We start from the raw sequence: 15,084 nt of genomic DNA, 5'->3' as shown, positions 1-15,084 counted from the left end.
TGGGAAATAGAATCTCCCTCTTCATGGGTGGTGTTGCAAACAATTTATCATATGTAATCCCCCACAGGTAATTGCAAAAATTCTAAAGCAAATACAGGGGTGGGAAAACAGGTTTACAGTTGTGAGTACCCAAAACAGAGTTTATTCTTATATTATTATTTACTTATTATTGTATTATTATTATTAGTCTACTTTTGCCCACCCCTGTATAAAAATGATTTTATGTTGAAAGCAATATAGCATAAAGAAGACACAGATACCCAACATCACCATTTCAATTTAACCCATGACTAGAGGTTTAAGGTAATGTAATAGATTAAAAAAGTGAAATAAAAGTTACATGCTTGAGAAGAAAGAAAGAAATTTGTCATTATTCTCTATATAGTTGGAAACTTAGAAAATTTTAAAATACAGGATCTGGCACAAATAACTCCCCTTTTAATTACAAAATCTTTTATTACCATAAGCATGTAATTCTGTAATATAACAATATCACACTCAAGCACACGATGTGACATTTTAGGTGAAATGTTCAAGTTAAAACTATAAATCATTATACCCATATTATTACCCAACAAACCAAATTCAAGTGGGCCTTACTTCTGCTGGACCCTGTATATGGATAAAAGTATACATATATATGGATGAACTATTAGTATTAATAAGTGAACTTAGCAAGAGTGCCGGCTTCAAGACCAATATACAAAGGTTAATTGTAATTCTATATTTATACTGAAAATTATTTAAAATATTAAGTCTTACCATGTAAATGACCATAAAATATCAAAGATCTAGAATAAACATAAAAAAGATGTGAGATCCCTACACTTAAAAAACTATAAAAACATTAAGAGGAATTACAGACACCTAAATAAAGGGATATACCATTTCATGGGCTGAAAGATTCAATCATATATAATGCTATCTTAGTTTCCTAGACCTGCTATAACAAAGTGTTACAAACAGAAATTTATTGTCTCACAGTTCTGGAGGCTAGAAGTACAAAATCAAGGTGTCAGTGGAGCCTTGGTCTCTCTGAAACCTGTACGGGAGAATCCTTCCTTGCTTTTTTTAGCTTCTGATGTTTATCACCAATTCTTGGAATTCCTTGGCTTGCAATTTCAACCTCTGACTCAGTTGTCTCCTGGTTTTCTCCCACTAAGTGTTTCTATGTCTTCACTTTTTACAACGGCTAGTCATTTTGGATTAAGGGCCAACCTATATGACCTCACCCTAATTAATTGTATCTGCAACAACACTACTTACAAATAAGGTCACATTCACATTCTGAGAATTAGGACTTCAACATATGTTTTTCATGTGAGGACACAATTCAACACAATGAATAACAAATGCCAATTCTCCAAAACACGTCTACAGCTTTAGTGCATTACTAAACAAAATCCTAGCTGTTTCTAAAGTTTATAAGGAAAATTTTGTTGCATTTGGCAAGCTGACTCTAAAATTTATATGAATATGCAAAGCACCAAGAAAAGTCAAGACAAACTTGAAGCACATATTGGGATTTATTATAAAGCTGGTATAGAAATTAAGACAGTGTGGTATTTCCACAAAGAGGGACAAAAGTATTACACAGTCGTGAAACAAACCCACACCTTTATAGGCAACTTATATATATGCAAAGGTGACAACACAGAGCATTAAGAAAAGGACAGACTTTTCAACAACAGAGTTTAGCCCTAGCTGGAGTGGCTCAGTGGATTGAGTGCGGGCCTGGGAGCCAAATGGCTGCCGGTTTGATTCCCAGTCAGGGCACGTACCTGGGTTGTGGGCCAGGACCCCAGGGGGGAGGTATGTGAGAGGCAAACACACATTGATGTTTCTCTCCCTCCCTTCCCCTCTCTCTGAAAATAAATAAATAAAATCTTTTAAAAAATAGCATTTAATCAGTTTAATTCACATGACAAAAATGAAATTTGACTTACCTCACACCATACACAAAACCCAACTTTAGGTGGATTGTAGATCTAAATAAGACAAATAACAGTTCCAGAAACTGATAAAGACCTTTGGTAGGAAGACATTTCTTAACAGAATACAAGAACCACTGAGCATAAAGGTCTTTTATGTTCATCAAAAGGCACTAATAATACAGTGGAAAGGCTGCCCACTGAATGGGAGAAGATAATTGTAATACATATGTATATTCAACAAAGGACTCATATCCAGAATACATATCTGTAAGAAAATGGTTGATAATCCTATACAAAAATGGGTAAGAGACTTGAACAGGTACTTCCTAAAAGAGGATATCCAGAGACTCAAAAATATGAAAATGGACTCGACTATTTGTAACCTGGGAAACCCAAATTAAGACCACAATGAAATACCACTATACCCACATCAGAATGGTTAAAATTGAAGATATGTACGGTAGTAATTATCTTTAATTTTAGGATATGTGGCAACCGGAACTCTCATATATGGCTGGTGGATGCGAACTGAAACCACTACTCTCTAAAACTGTTTGATATTATTCAGTTAAGTTTTACAAATATAGAACAAGAAACTTCACTGCTAGGAATAAACAGCATATATGCATGTGTGCTACAAAAAACAGGAATACTCACAGCAGCAGTATTCTAAAAATTGGAAACAAGTCGAACATCCATCCATAGCAGCTGGTTAAATTGTAGCATATTTCTAAAATGGAATACTACACAGGAGTCAAAAATGAATCGACAGCCTCACAAATCATAGCTGTATTTCCAAAACAACATTGAATGAAAAAATACCAAATCTTGACTTTAAACAATTTGATTAATCTCTTCACTTACGTCTCCCAGATAAAAATTTGTACCTCTTGGGGCTTTGGTGAGGACTAAGCGGTATGATGCATGTCAAGTGCTTAGCAAGCTTTAGGCTTAATAAATATTAGCTATTATTTATTATTATGTTCTTTCTGGAGATGAGCATTAAAGAATGTTGCAGAGCACTTACTGCACCATCTAATGCCCTTAATATTCTCCCCCAAATCCCTTCCTCTACCTTTTCACAATTGGGTCTTGGTGTCTTTAAGAAGTCAACCATAACTAAGGAAAGAGGAATGCTGGGAAGAACCTCTCAGCTCAGGACTGGAGCATGACGGGAAAGAGGGCGAAGCCTAAGGCAGCGCACGCGCAGTTGTTTGGGTATTGCGTGTGATGGATCACGCGGGAGAATCCCGGTAAGAGGAGATAATTCTCTTTTTAAGAACTGGGAGCGGGTTCTTGGGTCCTGTACTTCTTTTCCAGCGGGTGATGCGCGGCAGTACGGAGGCTAGCAGAAGGTAAGCGCGTCTGGTGCGGGAGGTGCTGTGCGGGGCGGAGTCACACTACGTGACGGGGCGGGAACCGGTTGGGGGCGGTGCTGGACGCACCGAGCGGCTGAGGCGGTGCGGATTTCGCTGCAGGCTGTGACTGGCGTCTGTGGGTTTCCTCTTCTCCAACCGCTGCGAAGTTGCACTGTTTGTACTCGGTGACGCGCGTGGGAATTATTGGTGGGGCCGAGAGTTTCCGAGCGAATGCGACACTCGAAGGAGAGATGATCGCTCATACATTGTTATTATTGTGGCAGGTGGATCGAAGTTCCCATTTCGTATTCCTCTCAGGCTTTTAAACCAATTGCCCATTCCAAGTCTGGCTTGCCTTCCTCAAAACAACTTAGTGGAGCTACCCTTTTGCGTCAGGTTTCCTACGTCCCGTCTAGTGTGTTTACTATTATAGGAAGGAAAGTCTGCTGAATGGCACATAGAATTTCTTGTTTACAGGAAGGCGAAGGTGAATCAGAGCTCAGAGGGTCTCATCCCTGGGCATGGCTCCCATGGAGACCGTGGAAAGTGCAGGTGGTCCCCCTTATGGAAGGAGTACCTGTTGTTCACCTGTGATGGCATCTTAGACTAAGAAATTGGGCTGTTATATGGAGGCGTCCAGTAAAGGCTAAATTAGAGGTGGGGTGCGGAGCGCAATGTGCCCCACTTCGAGAAATAAAAATCTGAGGTGGGTCTCCAAGTACTAATTTTCATGGAGTCAAAAACCATTTCTGAGTCATTTCCCCTAAGGGCTGCTAACTTCCTCCCGTGCCTTGGTCTGCGGGTCTCATTCCCTCTGTGACTTTCAAAATGTGAAAGACCAGAGTGCTTGTCTATAAAGATATTAGGGAAGTGGGAGCTAATGCCAGAAACAGTTTTCTTATGTGAAGGTAGCTGCTAAAGGAGCGGAAGGCAGGAAGAAAGAATAGAGTTAGTCATGGCCCCCCAAAAGCTTTTTTCCCAAATACGCAACCTTAAAGCCTCGTGCTCAACACAAATTTTTTAATATAGATAAACACGAAAAAAGGAAGAATAAACACGAGTACCAATCCTTTATGTTGTGTTTTAGGAGCCCAGCTATCCATTACCAAGAAGAAATCTATTAGTTTAGACTGGGGACTTCCTTTACTAAAAAGTTAGAATGAAAGAACCTTTGGATGGTGAATGTGGCCAAGCAATGGCACCGCAGCAGGGCCTTCTGGAGAAAATTAAAGAAGAACCTGACAATGCTCAAGTAAGAATTTCATTTTACTTAAAATGTTTTATTCCTTCTTTTGTATCAGGTGAACTGAAATGTTTAGTTAGATAATTTCTAGCTTTTAAGTTAAAACAACCCAAACTGATTATTTTTTCTTATTAGATTAGTAAGTTATTTTTCTGCTCTTTGAATGAAAAAAGATCTTGGTAACTATATGATATTTCATTTTGTAAAAAGAAAGTATGTGTTATCATCGTCCCATGCTTGGTACCTTTTTTTTTTAATTCTCTTATATCTGCCCTTTGTTTTCTTAAGTATTGTGTCGGGGGGATCCAGGAAGTGACCAAAGTCACCTTGGTCCCTTCTCTCATAGAGCATACAGGTTAGTAGGGGAGATAGACATTACACAAGTAATTGATCAAATAACAGATAATTATAAAGTATGACAAGTGCTCTGGAAGCACAGTACAAAATGGGGAATCTGACCTAGCTTTGGTTGGGGACAGAGGCTGACTAGGGAAGGCTTCCCCGAGGGGCGGATTTGTGAGCTGAGTTATGAAGAATGACTAGACTAGGCAAAGGCAGGGGAAGTGTTACAGATGGCGGTCTGCGCGTAGGAAAGCCCTGAGTGGAAAGGTGCATGGCTCTTTTGAAGAAATACAAGACCAGTGGGCCTGGAACAGAAAGGTGTGAAGTGAGGATGATGATGGTGATGACGATTACAACAACAGTGCTAATAGATAGCATTAATATATCAATATGTTATACATATTTTAATGACATATTAACTTATTAATACTTATATGTGCTTAGGTTGTATCAGCCACCATTCTCCCAACCATGCCATTCCCATTTTACAGATGAAGAAACCAAAGCACAAAGCAGTCAAGCAGTTTAATTACAGATCACAGGTCATAAATGGCAAAGACTGGATTCAAATTCAGGTAGTCAGACTTCAGAGCATGTGCTATCTTGCTTCTAGAATGAGGCTCTGCAAGTAATTGGAGGCCAGATTACACGGGATCTTACGGATCTTGTTCTGAATTTCAGTCTTTTTTCTGAGAGTGATGGGAAGGCATTGTAGGGTTTTAAGTGGGAGAGTAAGTTAAATATGTTTGGGAGGAGTACTGGGCTACCCTGTAGGGGACCCAGATGAAAATTTATGGAGGTCAATGTGGAGAGACTAGTTAGTTAGTTGTTTCAGCAAGAAAATGACTTATTTTTTCTTTTTGGACCATTGTTTTAGTTTGTACTCTGTAGTTACTAATTTTATTTCATAAACAAGGCCATATTACAAATATAAATAATATAAATAATAATAAATAATAATTTTATTTTTCATTCCATCTCAAAGCCAGTATTTTTCCAAGACAGGAATACAAATTAGATTTTGTCTCACTCTTCAACCTCACACCTTCCTAGAGTGCTGTGCGAGAAGAGGTCTGAGGAGCGTCTGCAGGAATGTGGGGTGGGAATGATGGCATCTATGACACTTATTTTTCCTCCATATGGTAGATTCTTCCTCCTCTTCTGCCACAGTAATCATTTGTCCGGTTTTGTGGATTCTACTTTTAAAATATTTTTGACTTTGTCTCTTTTTCTTCCTATTTCATTTTTTTCATTTGGACTTTTATAACAATTTGCTACTTTATCCTTTTTCATTCAGTCACAGTCCTCATCAAAACCTGTATAGTGATGACATTGTTATCTATAGCTCTGATGACATAGTCCCGTTAAAGTCCTGTCTCCTCATGTATGATAAAGCATAAACTTTTTTCAAAATATTTTATTTATTTATTTGTTTACAGAGGGGAAGGGAGGGAGAAAGAGAGGGAGAGAAACATCAGTGTGTGGTTGCTTCTCGTGCACCCGCTACTGGGGACCTGGCCCGCAACCCAGGCATGTGTCCTGACAGAATTGAACGGGCAACCCTTTGGTTCACAGACCAGCACTCAATCCACTGAACCACACTAGCCAGGCTGATAAAGCATACAGTTTTTTTTTTTTTAAAGATTTTATTCATCCATTTTTTAGGAAGGGAAGGGAGGGGGGAAGAGAGAGAGAGAGAGAGAGAGAGGGAGGGAAACATCAATGTGTGGTTGCTGGGGGCTATGGCCTGCAACCCAGGAATGTACCCTGGCTGGGAATCGAACCTGGGACACTTTAGTTCCCAGCCCGCGCTCAATCCACTGAGCTACGCCAGCCAGGGCAAGCATACAGTTTTTAGTGCGACATCCAAACTATCCATGTTTAGGCCTTTGTTTCCCTCTTCATTATCATCACTCATCCTTCCCACTTTTCTAATCTATGCTCCTTCAGACTATTAGCATTTTACTCTAAAATATATTTTGTTGAGTTTTGTTTCCTTGCCTTTGCACTTGCTGTTTCTTCTGCCTGTGGTATCCTGAACTAGATAGCCTGGCAAAAATTTTCTCCTCTTTTAGGATAGAGTTTCAGTGTCACTCAGAGGTGAAATTAATTATTCTTTTATTCTTTTTTTTTTCTATTGCATAGTGGGTTATATAATACCTATTTTATAGATAAGGAAATTGAAACTAAGAAAGATTAAATAACTTGTTGAACCAAGATCACATCTATTTCTGTCTGCTGTCAGAACCCATAGTATTCTGTTGTGTTACATTTGCTGTGCTGGTCCTTGAGTGTATAGATGTGGAAAAACAATTATGGTCCCTACCCTACCTGTGGTAGACGTGGTCCTTCCAGTCTAGTGTGTGTGTGCAGGGAAAAGGAAGGGTGTTAGATGTTAAACAGATTATCGCCCAAATTGATATGAAATGATATACTATCACAGGTGCTGTGAGTAAAAGGGAAATGTGAGAGACTTCAACAGAGGAACTTAATTTAAATTGGGGGTCAGGGTTTGAATTTATTACAGTAAATATGCTTTGTTGTATTGGTACATCTATGGGGGGATAACATGGGTTTTGGAACAGAGATAGTTGAGTTTGGTAGTAAGTGCATCTGTACACTTACTGTCTTTCTGACCTTGACCAACTTTGGGACCTGCTGTATCAGTCATTTATTTCTGCTTTGTTTAGGTAGATTAAAAAATATAACTACCAGCCCTGGCCAGGTAGCTCAGTTGGTTAGAGTGTCCTACAGTACGCCAGGGTTGCTGATTCCATCCCACGTACAAGAGACAACCATTGGATGCATAGATGCATGGAACAACGAATTGATGTTCTCCCCTCCCTCCTCCCTTCCCTCCCTCTTCCCGTTCCTCTCTCTTCAAAATCAATAAAATAAAAATTTAAAAAATACAACTATGATATATTATCACCATTATTTCAGAAAAGTCATACTTTTAAAAAGCTTTTTATTTTGAAAACTTTTTATTTTGAAATACATAAGGCTATTTTGACATCCCCCCTCCCAAATAATTAGGATGGTTGTTGTGATCTCAGAATAAAGACAGTTTTTTACAAGATAGGTATATGTATTTTAAAAATTTCATTTCATATATTTTATTTTAAAGAATATGTTAAAGGTAAATCTGATTTGGGCTGTGATGAGTTTATGTGTAATGAGCAGATTGCATTGAAACTCTTATGTTTTTCCTGCTGTTAACAGATATGACAGCTGTAAGTCTCTTGGCTAAAATGACTGATTTTACAAACTATAAATTATTCAGATTGAATTTAATTTTATGTTCCCTTATAAACACAGCCTTAAAAAGGGTAGTGTTCAGCATCGAAAAGCTGTGTTTTACTCATATAGGAAGATTACATTTGCCAAGTAGATATAACCATAATAAAAGATTTTCTGATTCTGAAAGATCCTTTTTGTAAAGATTAAATCTAATAACTTGTAAAATTTTGACTTGAGGTAGTTGTGAAGGTGATTACAATTAGAATGTAGAAGAGATGAATGTGACAATTACTTTTTGCCTGAATTTCTAGTTTACTCAGATACTAATACTGTATTCATTTCTCTCTCTTTTTTTTTCCATTCAAGGAGTATGGACATTCCCCAAAGCCAAAAACTCAAGAAAGTGAACTGAAAATTAGTGCTGTGTTCTCAGTCAGTGACAGTCCTCTTGGTAAGAAATAGAACTGCAAAAGTTAATTATGATTAGTATTTGTTACATTCTGACTAGTTGAATTTAGGGAACGTACCTCTTTGTATAAATTTTTTCTTCCTTTAGATAAAGCAGCACTTTTCAGACTGGGTACTAGTCTTGACTAGCATTTTTTTTTAAAGAGTTTATTTATTTATTTTTAGAGAGGGAAGGGAGGGAGATAGAGAGAGAGAAACATCAGTGTGCGGTTGCTGGGGGTTATGGCCTGCAACCCAGGCATGTACCCTGGCTGGGAATCGAACCTGGGACACTTTGGTTCCCAGCCCGCACTCAATCCACTGAGCTACGCCAGCCAGGGCTTGACTAGCATTTTAAAAGTAGAACAAAATAAGGTTATATCAGTGTGATGTGTGTAATAAGGAAACATTATTTCATCAAACTTCTGTTTTAGGTATTAAACTATATTCACACATGCATACACTATGTATGTATATGTGTCCTGGGTTATAATATGAAACGTAGTTTTTACTATGGGTCTTGGTTTAAAAAGTTTGAAATCCCCTGGAGTGCTTATTGCCTCATTCATGTTGGATTTTAAGACTGATGGAATTGTCCTAAAAATAGAGAATGTGTATGTGTTTGTGTTGATACTAAAACTTTTTTTTTTAATAGCCCAACAGTTGACCCCAGGTTTCCAGTTTCCTCTTGCATCACCTGGACCAAGTAGATTGCTTTCTTCAGTTCCAGCCATCGCTGTGCAGATTGTTTGTTTTGGTTGTAAGACAATGCTTTATAAGGGGCAAACTGCGTATCATAAGACAGGATCTACTCAGCTCTTTTGCTCCCTGCAGTGCATCACCAGATATTCTTCACCTGTCGGCCTACCATCATCTGCTCCGAAGAAAACCTGCATAAACTGCTCAAAGTATAAAATTCTTAATTACATCCCCTTTTTACTTTTTTAGTGTGTATATAGTTCATTCAGTTCAAACGTGCTATTGCTACTTTAAATCTCTTTAACACATTTCTATGGGAATAGCTTTTTAGCAAATTGAGAAATTTGCAGATTCTAAAGTTTGTAATATTAAATAAATGACTTGGTGTTAAAAGTATTGCTTAAACCGGTTTTCCTTATCTTTTTCAGTTTAAATTTTAAAGGGGAAAGAAATAACATGATTTGTGGAAATTGTAGGACTACTTATACATGTATTCTTAAAATCTGAGGAAGTAAATACTATCTGCCAATGAAGAAACGGAGGCTTAGAAAAAATAAAGTATCTAGCACAAGTTATACAGCTAATAAGTAATAAAGCCATGGTCTAAAACCAAGCTCTTAACTTTTCTTGCTCTGAATTAGTGACTACTGACAACACACCGTATTCCTAGAATTACATTTCCACAGGAATAGGCAAAACATGCCAAATTCTGCAAAGGTACTAGTGTAGAAAAGGAAGTATAGCATAGACAACAACCATTCAAAATTATTTATCTTTGATGTTACTGAAATATAGAATAAAATAATGCCATTCATAATATATAGTATGTAAAAATTGTTTAATTCTTAGAAGGTAAAAACTAAATGGCTATAAATATAATGTGCGTATTTCTAAAAAATCCTTGTGAGCTTTTGTTGGGAATCGTTGCTTTAAGTAATGCATAGATTCAGAAAGAGAAAGAAATAGCAGCAAAGTCACGTAAAATTCCTTTTCTACGCTAGTACCTTTGCAGAAGTTGGCATGTTTTGCCTATTCCTGTGGAAGTGTAATTCTAGGAATACGGTGTGTTGTCAGTAGTCACTAATTCAGAGCAAGAAAAGTTAAGAGCTTGGTTTTAGATCATGGCTCTATTACTTATTAACTGTATAACCTTGTGCTAGATACTTTATTTTTCTAAGCCTCAGTTTCTTCATTGGCAGATAGTATCTGCTTCCTCAGATTTTAATGAGACAGTGTTAGTACGGGACCTAGCACACAGGAAATGGTTAGTAAGTGGGATCTTAACTATTTTTATTAATAAAGTTAATATTATTATGTATACTTACCATAATGTATAACCCCCTATTTTGTCTTTGGAGATAAAGAAAAGTTTCTTTATCTGCTTGGTGTAATGGCCTTACTTATATAAAAGTAGGTCCTGTAAAAATGGAAATCTCCAACTGAAAATAAAGAGGAATTTTAAAATATTTTACTTAGCTGTTAAAATTTTGTTTTGTTCCAAAATGCCATTTTAAAACCTTAGTTTAACTCTCTTATGTCATTCTCATGAAGCTGACTTCAAAGAGTAAATTTAGCTTTCTGTTTTTAGATATTCTCTTTCAACATGTCAAATATCAAATGAAACCAATTAAAATTTGGAGGACATAACACAGTTTATACATCCAAATGCATATATCTTTCTTAACAATGTCATTTGTGTCAGGGACATTTTACCTGCTGTTATTCAAAAACCTTTTAAATCTCTTGATTGGGCATTACCTTCAGAGCCTATGAAATGTTCCTTTAGACTAAGTTATATGACACATTTGTGTTTTTAGTATCGGTTTGATTTTTTCAAAATTTCCAAAGTTATTTGATGCCTTATTAGCTGACTGTCATAGTTAAACTGAATCATGCTGTTAAACATGCTGTCTAGCTATAAAATTAAGAAGTTTTTAGAACTCTTATAAATTGAAACCAGAAAAAAGTTTGAGCCATGTTGTTGGAAGATGTATGATTTTTCTTAGATAAATATTAAGGCATAACATTCATTTGGATGCATAAGTTTAGAATGCATTTATATTTATGTGCATAGATTTTCATTAAAGACATTCTCATTGGTTTACTTTTACATACATTATGACACTGACAGATTCTCATCAGTAAATAAAATTCTTTATTGCTCTGTTTTAGAGAAAAATCACTTTTCAAAGTTAGTAAATGTATTATAAGCATATCCACTTGGTTTCTAAGATTCACTGTTGCATTTTTAAGGGTAGGTGAGTTTTAGAAAATTAAAGTACGTTATTATTGTTGCTGTTCTTTCATAGTTCACCATGGTGTAGTTCTGTATATTAAAGGTACAGGATGTGAGGCAGAATAGTGAAATGATTAATTCCATAGACTGTAGAATCTGACTACTGGGATTTCTGTACTGACTTCACTGTTTACCAGCTATGTGACTTTGACCTTTCTGATTTGGTTTCCTCATCTATAAAATGGCAATTATAATAATACTTCATAGAGTTCTTCTGACAATTAAAGTGGATAATTTGAGTAAAGGGAACAATGTCTGGCACATAGTAATTAGTACAGATTGTTGTAATATATAATAATATTACCATTAATTTTTTTTTTTTACTTTGTGGCCTTCACCAATATTTCTAATTATTGACTATTTACTTCAGTTTTTATGCTTGTTAGAAGAATGGTAATACTTAGCTTCTGTTTTTACTGTGGGTGCCGATTGCATCGATGAACTCAACTCCAGGTTTCTCACAAAACAACTCAGTTATTTGTGTTCTTTTGTCTTATTCTTGATTCTGTCCTCTGATACCATCCATGCCTTAGTAGTCCTTTTGTCTGTTTCTTTGCTGCCTTCAGTTATAGCTTAATTTTGTATATCATGTTAATATTTTTTATATTACTCTTTGGTGGTTTACTGTTTCCCAAATCCTGCATTTCAACTTATTTTTTTTTTAAATTTATTTCTTGTATCATCCATATTTTTACTCCTGGCAGCCAGTGGCTAGTAGGAGGACAAGTACTTCATGGTCTGGTGTTGGGGGACGGCCGCTCATTCCGTCGGCTTCGTGACTGAAACCTGGTTGGAGCTTTAAGCTTCACTGTTGTTGTCATGGGATTCTAGCTGGATATATTTTTTAAATAATTTTTTTATACATCTATAAACTGGGTATTATAAACTCCATTTTATACATGAGGAAACTGAGATAGTAATTGCCTCTCTCATTGCCACTCAGCTGACAAGTAACAGAACTTAATCATTAAACCCAGGTCTCCAGATGCCCGGTGCGGGGTCATCCATTTTCTGCTACACAATAGCTGTCCTCAGTAAATGTAGTTATTTTAGCTCACAGAGAGGAAGAGATTATAGTTATGAGGAACACATTTCATTTTGCCTTTGTTATTTATTTTTAGAGACATTTTAAATCCAAAGAATGTGATCGCAACCGGATCTGAAAATTCCTCTCCTAGCAAAGATTTCTGCAGCCAGTCATGCCTTTCCTCTTATGAGCTAAAGAAAAAACCTGTCGTCACCATATATACCAATAGCATTTTGACGAAGTGCAGTGTGTGTCAGAAGAATGCTGATGTAAGTCACATTTTACTTTTACTGGGATTCTGCTCAAAGACCAGAGATTTTTAACTGGCTCTGCTTATTTTGTATGTGTATATGTTTTCATTTCCTAGATTCGATTTGAAGTGAAGCATCAAAATGCAGTACATTGTCTTTGTAGTGATGCCTGTTTTTCAAAATTTCATTCTGCCAACAACCTCACCATGAACTGTTGTGAGAATTGTGGGAGCTACTGCTATAGCAGCTCTGGCCCATGCCAGTCCCAGAAGGTTTTTACCTCAACAAGCGTCACAGCATACAAGCAGGTATGAGGGTCAGCCTGTTGCATATGGTCAGGCCCACACCTTCGGAGGTGGTTGTGCAGGGTGTAATGCACAAAGAAAAAGAGTGAGCTCTTCCCTTCAGTTGGCGCTGTACGAGTTGATTGTGGCAGTGAGATGATATATGTGAACGAGGTCATTTTTAGGGTTTCTTTCATGGCTGGGAATTCACACGTGTAATTTCATGATTTGCCGTGTATGAGTCTGAAATCTGTGTGATAGATAATAAAGAAAACCCTCATATTGTCCTGGCTGGCATAGCTCAGTGGATTGAGCGTGGGCTGTGAACCAAAGGGTTACAGGTTCGATTCCCAGTCAGGGCACATGCCTGGGTTGTGGGCCAGGTCCTCAGTGGAGTCTGCGTGAGAGGCAACCACGCAGTGATGTTTCTCTCCCTCTCTGTCTTCCTCCCTTCCCCTCTTTAAATAAATAGCATCTTAAAAAAAATAATGGATTCATTTTATTACTAAATATATCAATTTGTGTCGATTTAATTATTGTTAAATAGTTTGGTATCTTTAAAAAGTATGTATTTAAAAAAGATGTAAGTTATAATTAAAATTTTTTTTAGTTAGCAAGTATTTTGATTTATATTTAATTCCTCTGAGCAGTTGGTGATAGACATTCATCTTTGAAAAGTATTACTTTTCTAAGAGTTATGACTTTTGGCAATCTGGTTCCTACTGTCACAGAATCCATTTTTATATTGTGATCCAAAAATCATTCCTAATTTCCTTATTGACATTGTACTCTATCAACTGTACTCTGTAAATGATGTTGTTCTCTTACCAGGAAAATTATGTAATGAAACCTCACCATTTACTTCCCCATGTAATTTCTTACTGAGAGGCCTTATACTGTGTCATTGACAGTTTTACTGTAGTGGTTGGGAGCCTGGACTTTGGAGTCAGACGAAATAAGTGTAATCTCTTACTTTTCTGTTTATTTGTTAGTCTAATCTAATTAAAGATAATTTAAACTTTTTGTTAATTTTTTAAAGTATCTTTACTGTGTTTAAAGAATTCTATGATACAGTGCATATAAGTTGCTTAACATGGGTCCTGGCTCATGGGAAGCACTCAGTAAATAAGTAATAATATTGGTAATCTATATGAATAGTAGCCATTATTATTATTGTTTCTTAAAACACAAATGAACTTATGAGCAATCTTTATTTTGAAACTCAGCTTGTAAACAAGCAGTTCTGTAAGATGACCTAATATACATTAAACATGATTTCTGTCTCCTCCTCCTAGAGGGTCTTACTAGTTAAGTAACCTGAAAGGTGGTAGACTCTCTCCTAGATGGATGTCCAAGTCTGCACTGAGATGGCCCTTTGGTTCATGGATTACCTGGTCTTCTGTGATTATTTGCAATGAGAAAAGTATGACTATTTAATTCATTACTTTTAATGTGTTTTGTTGTCGCTAGTACATCTGAGTAGTTACTGATTTTCTTCTATTTACATTTTATTATTGTATGAAAAAACCTACTTTACCCACATTCCAACTTTCAGAAAAGTCTATACTTGATGTGGCCTCACTGTCATGCTCAAATATTTCAACCAAAGGCAGTGGTTGTAGGTAGCTATTCTTGTTTCTTTTCTTAAACAATATGTATGTATGTACTGTATGCTTAGGCATGTGAATGTTATTTTATTTTCTTAACAGAATTCAGCCCAAATGCCTCCGTATGCCTTGGGAAAATCATTGAGGCCCTCAGCTGAAATGATTGAGACTACGAATGACTCAGGCAAAACTGAACTTTTCTGCTCTATTAATTGCTTATCTGCTTACAGAGTTAAGACAGTTATTTCTTCAGGTAATGTTTAAATTTGAGACATTTATAGATTTAATAACTGTGGTAGAATGTAATGGGTTTTCTTTCATTTTGTTGTAAAATAATCTATATGGTTAAATAAAGA

The 15,084-nt window shown here is 36.6% G+C and overlaps 1 protein-coding gene across 12 annotated transcripts in view; it reads left to right on the top strand.

Moving 5' to 3' along the window:
• Positions 1-3,151: 3,151 nt before the first annotated feature.
• ZMYM6 (zinc finger MYM-type containing 6) overlaps positions 3,152-15,084 on the top strand; it is a 41,270-nt gene continuing 29,337 nt past the window's right edge. For 4 of the 12 annotated variants that reach the window (XR_004903129.1, XR_004903128.1, XM_028511798.2 and 1 more), the window contains exons 1-6: positions 3,358-4,544; positions 8,484-8,568; positions 9,220-9,472; positions 12,681-12,855; positions 12,954-13,145; positions 14,831-14,981. Coding sequence is in view for 10 of the 12 variants with exons in the window: in XM_028511798.2 (XP_028367599.1) it covers positions 4,452-4,544; positions 8,484-8,568; positions 9,220-9,472; positions 12,681-12,855; positions 12,954-13,145; positions 14,831-14,981 (949 nt within the window). In the remaining 2 variants the exon portion in view is untranslated. Of the gene's footprint in view, positions 3,290-3,356; positions 4,545-4,568; positions 4,715-5,368; positions 5,506-8,483; positions 8,569-9,219; positions 9,473-12,680; positions 12,856-12,953; positions 13,146-14,830; positions 14,982-15,084 lie in introns of those variants that run through there. The other 8 variants (XM_036025747.1, XM_036025748.1, XM_036025746.1 and 5 more) reach the window with 8 other exon arrangements.

This window comes from Phyllostomus discolor, chromosome 5 (assembly GCF_004126475.2).
Source record: "Phyllostomus discolor isolate MPI-MPIP mPhyDis1 chromosome 5, mPhyDis1.pri.v3, whole genome shotgun sequence".
Classification (NCBI taxonomy): domain Eukaryota; kingdom Metazoa; phylum Chordata; class Mammalia; order Chiroptera; family Phyllostomidae; genus Phyllostomus; species Phyllostomus discolor.
The sequence above is the reverse complement of the archived record's forward strand: the minus strand, read 5'-3'. Positions and strand labels throughout refer to the sequence as shown.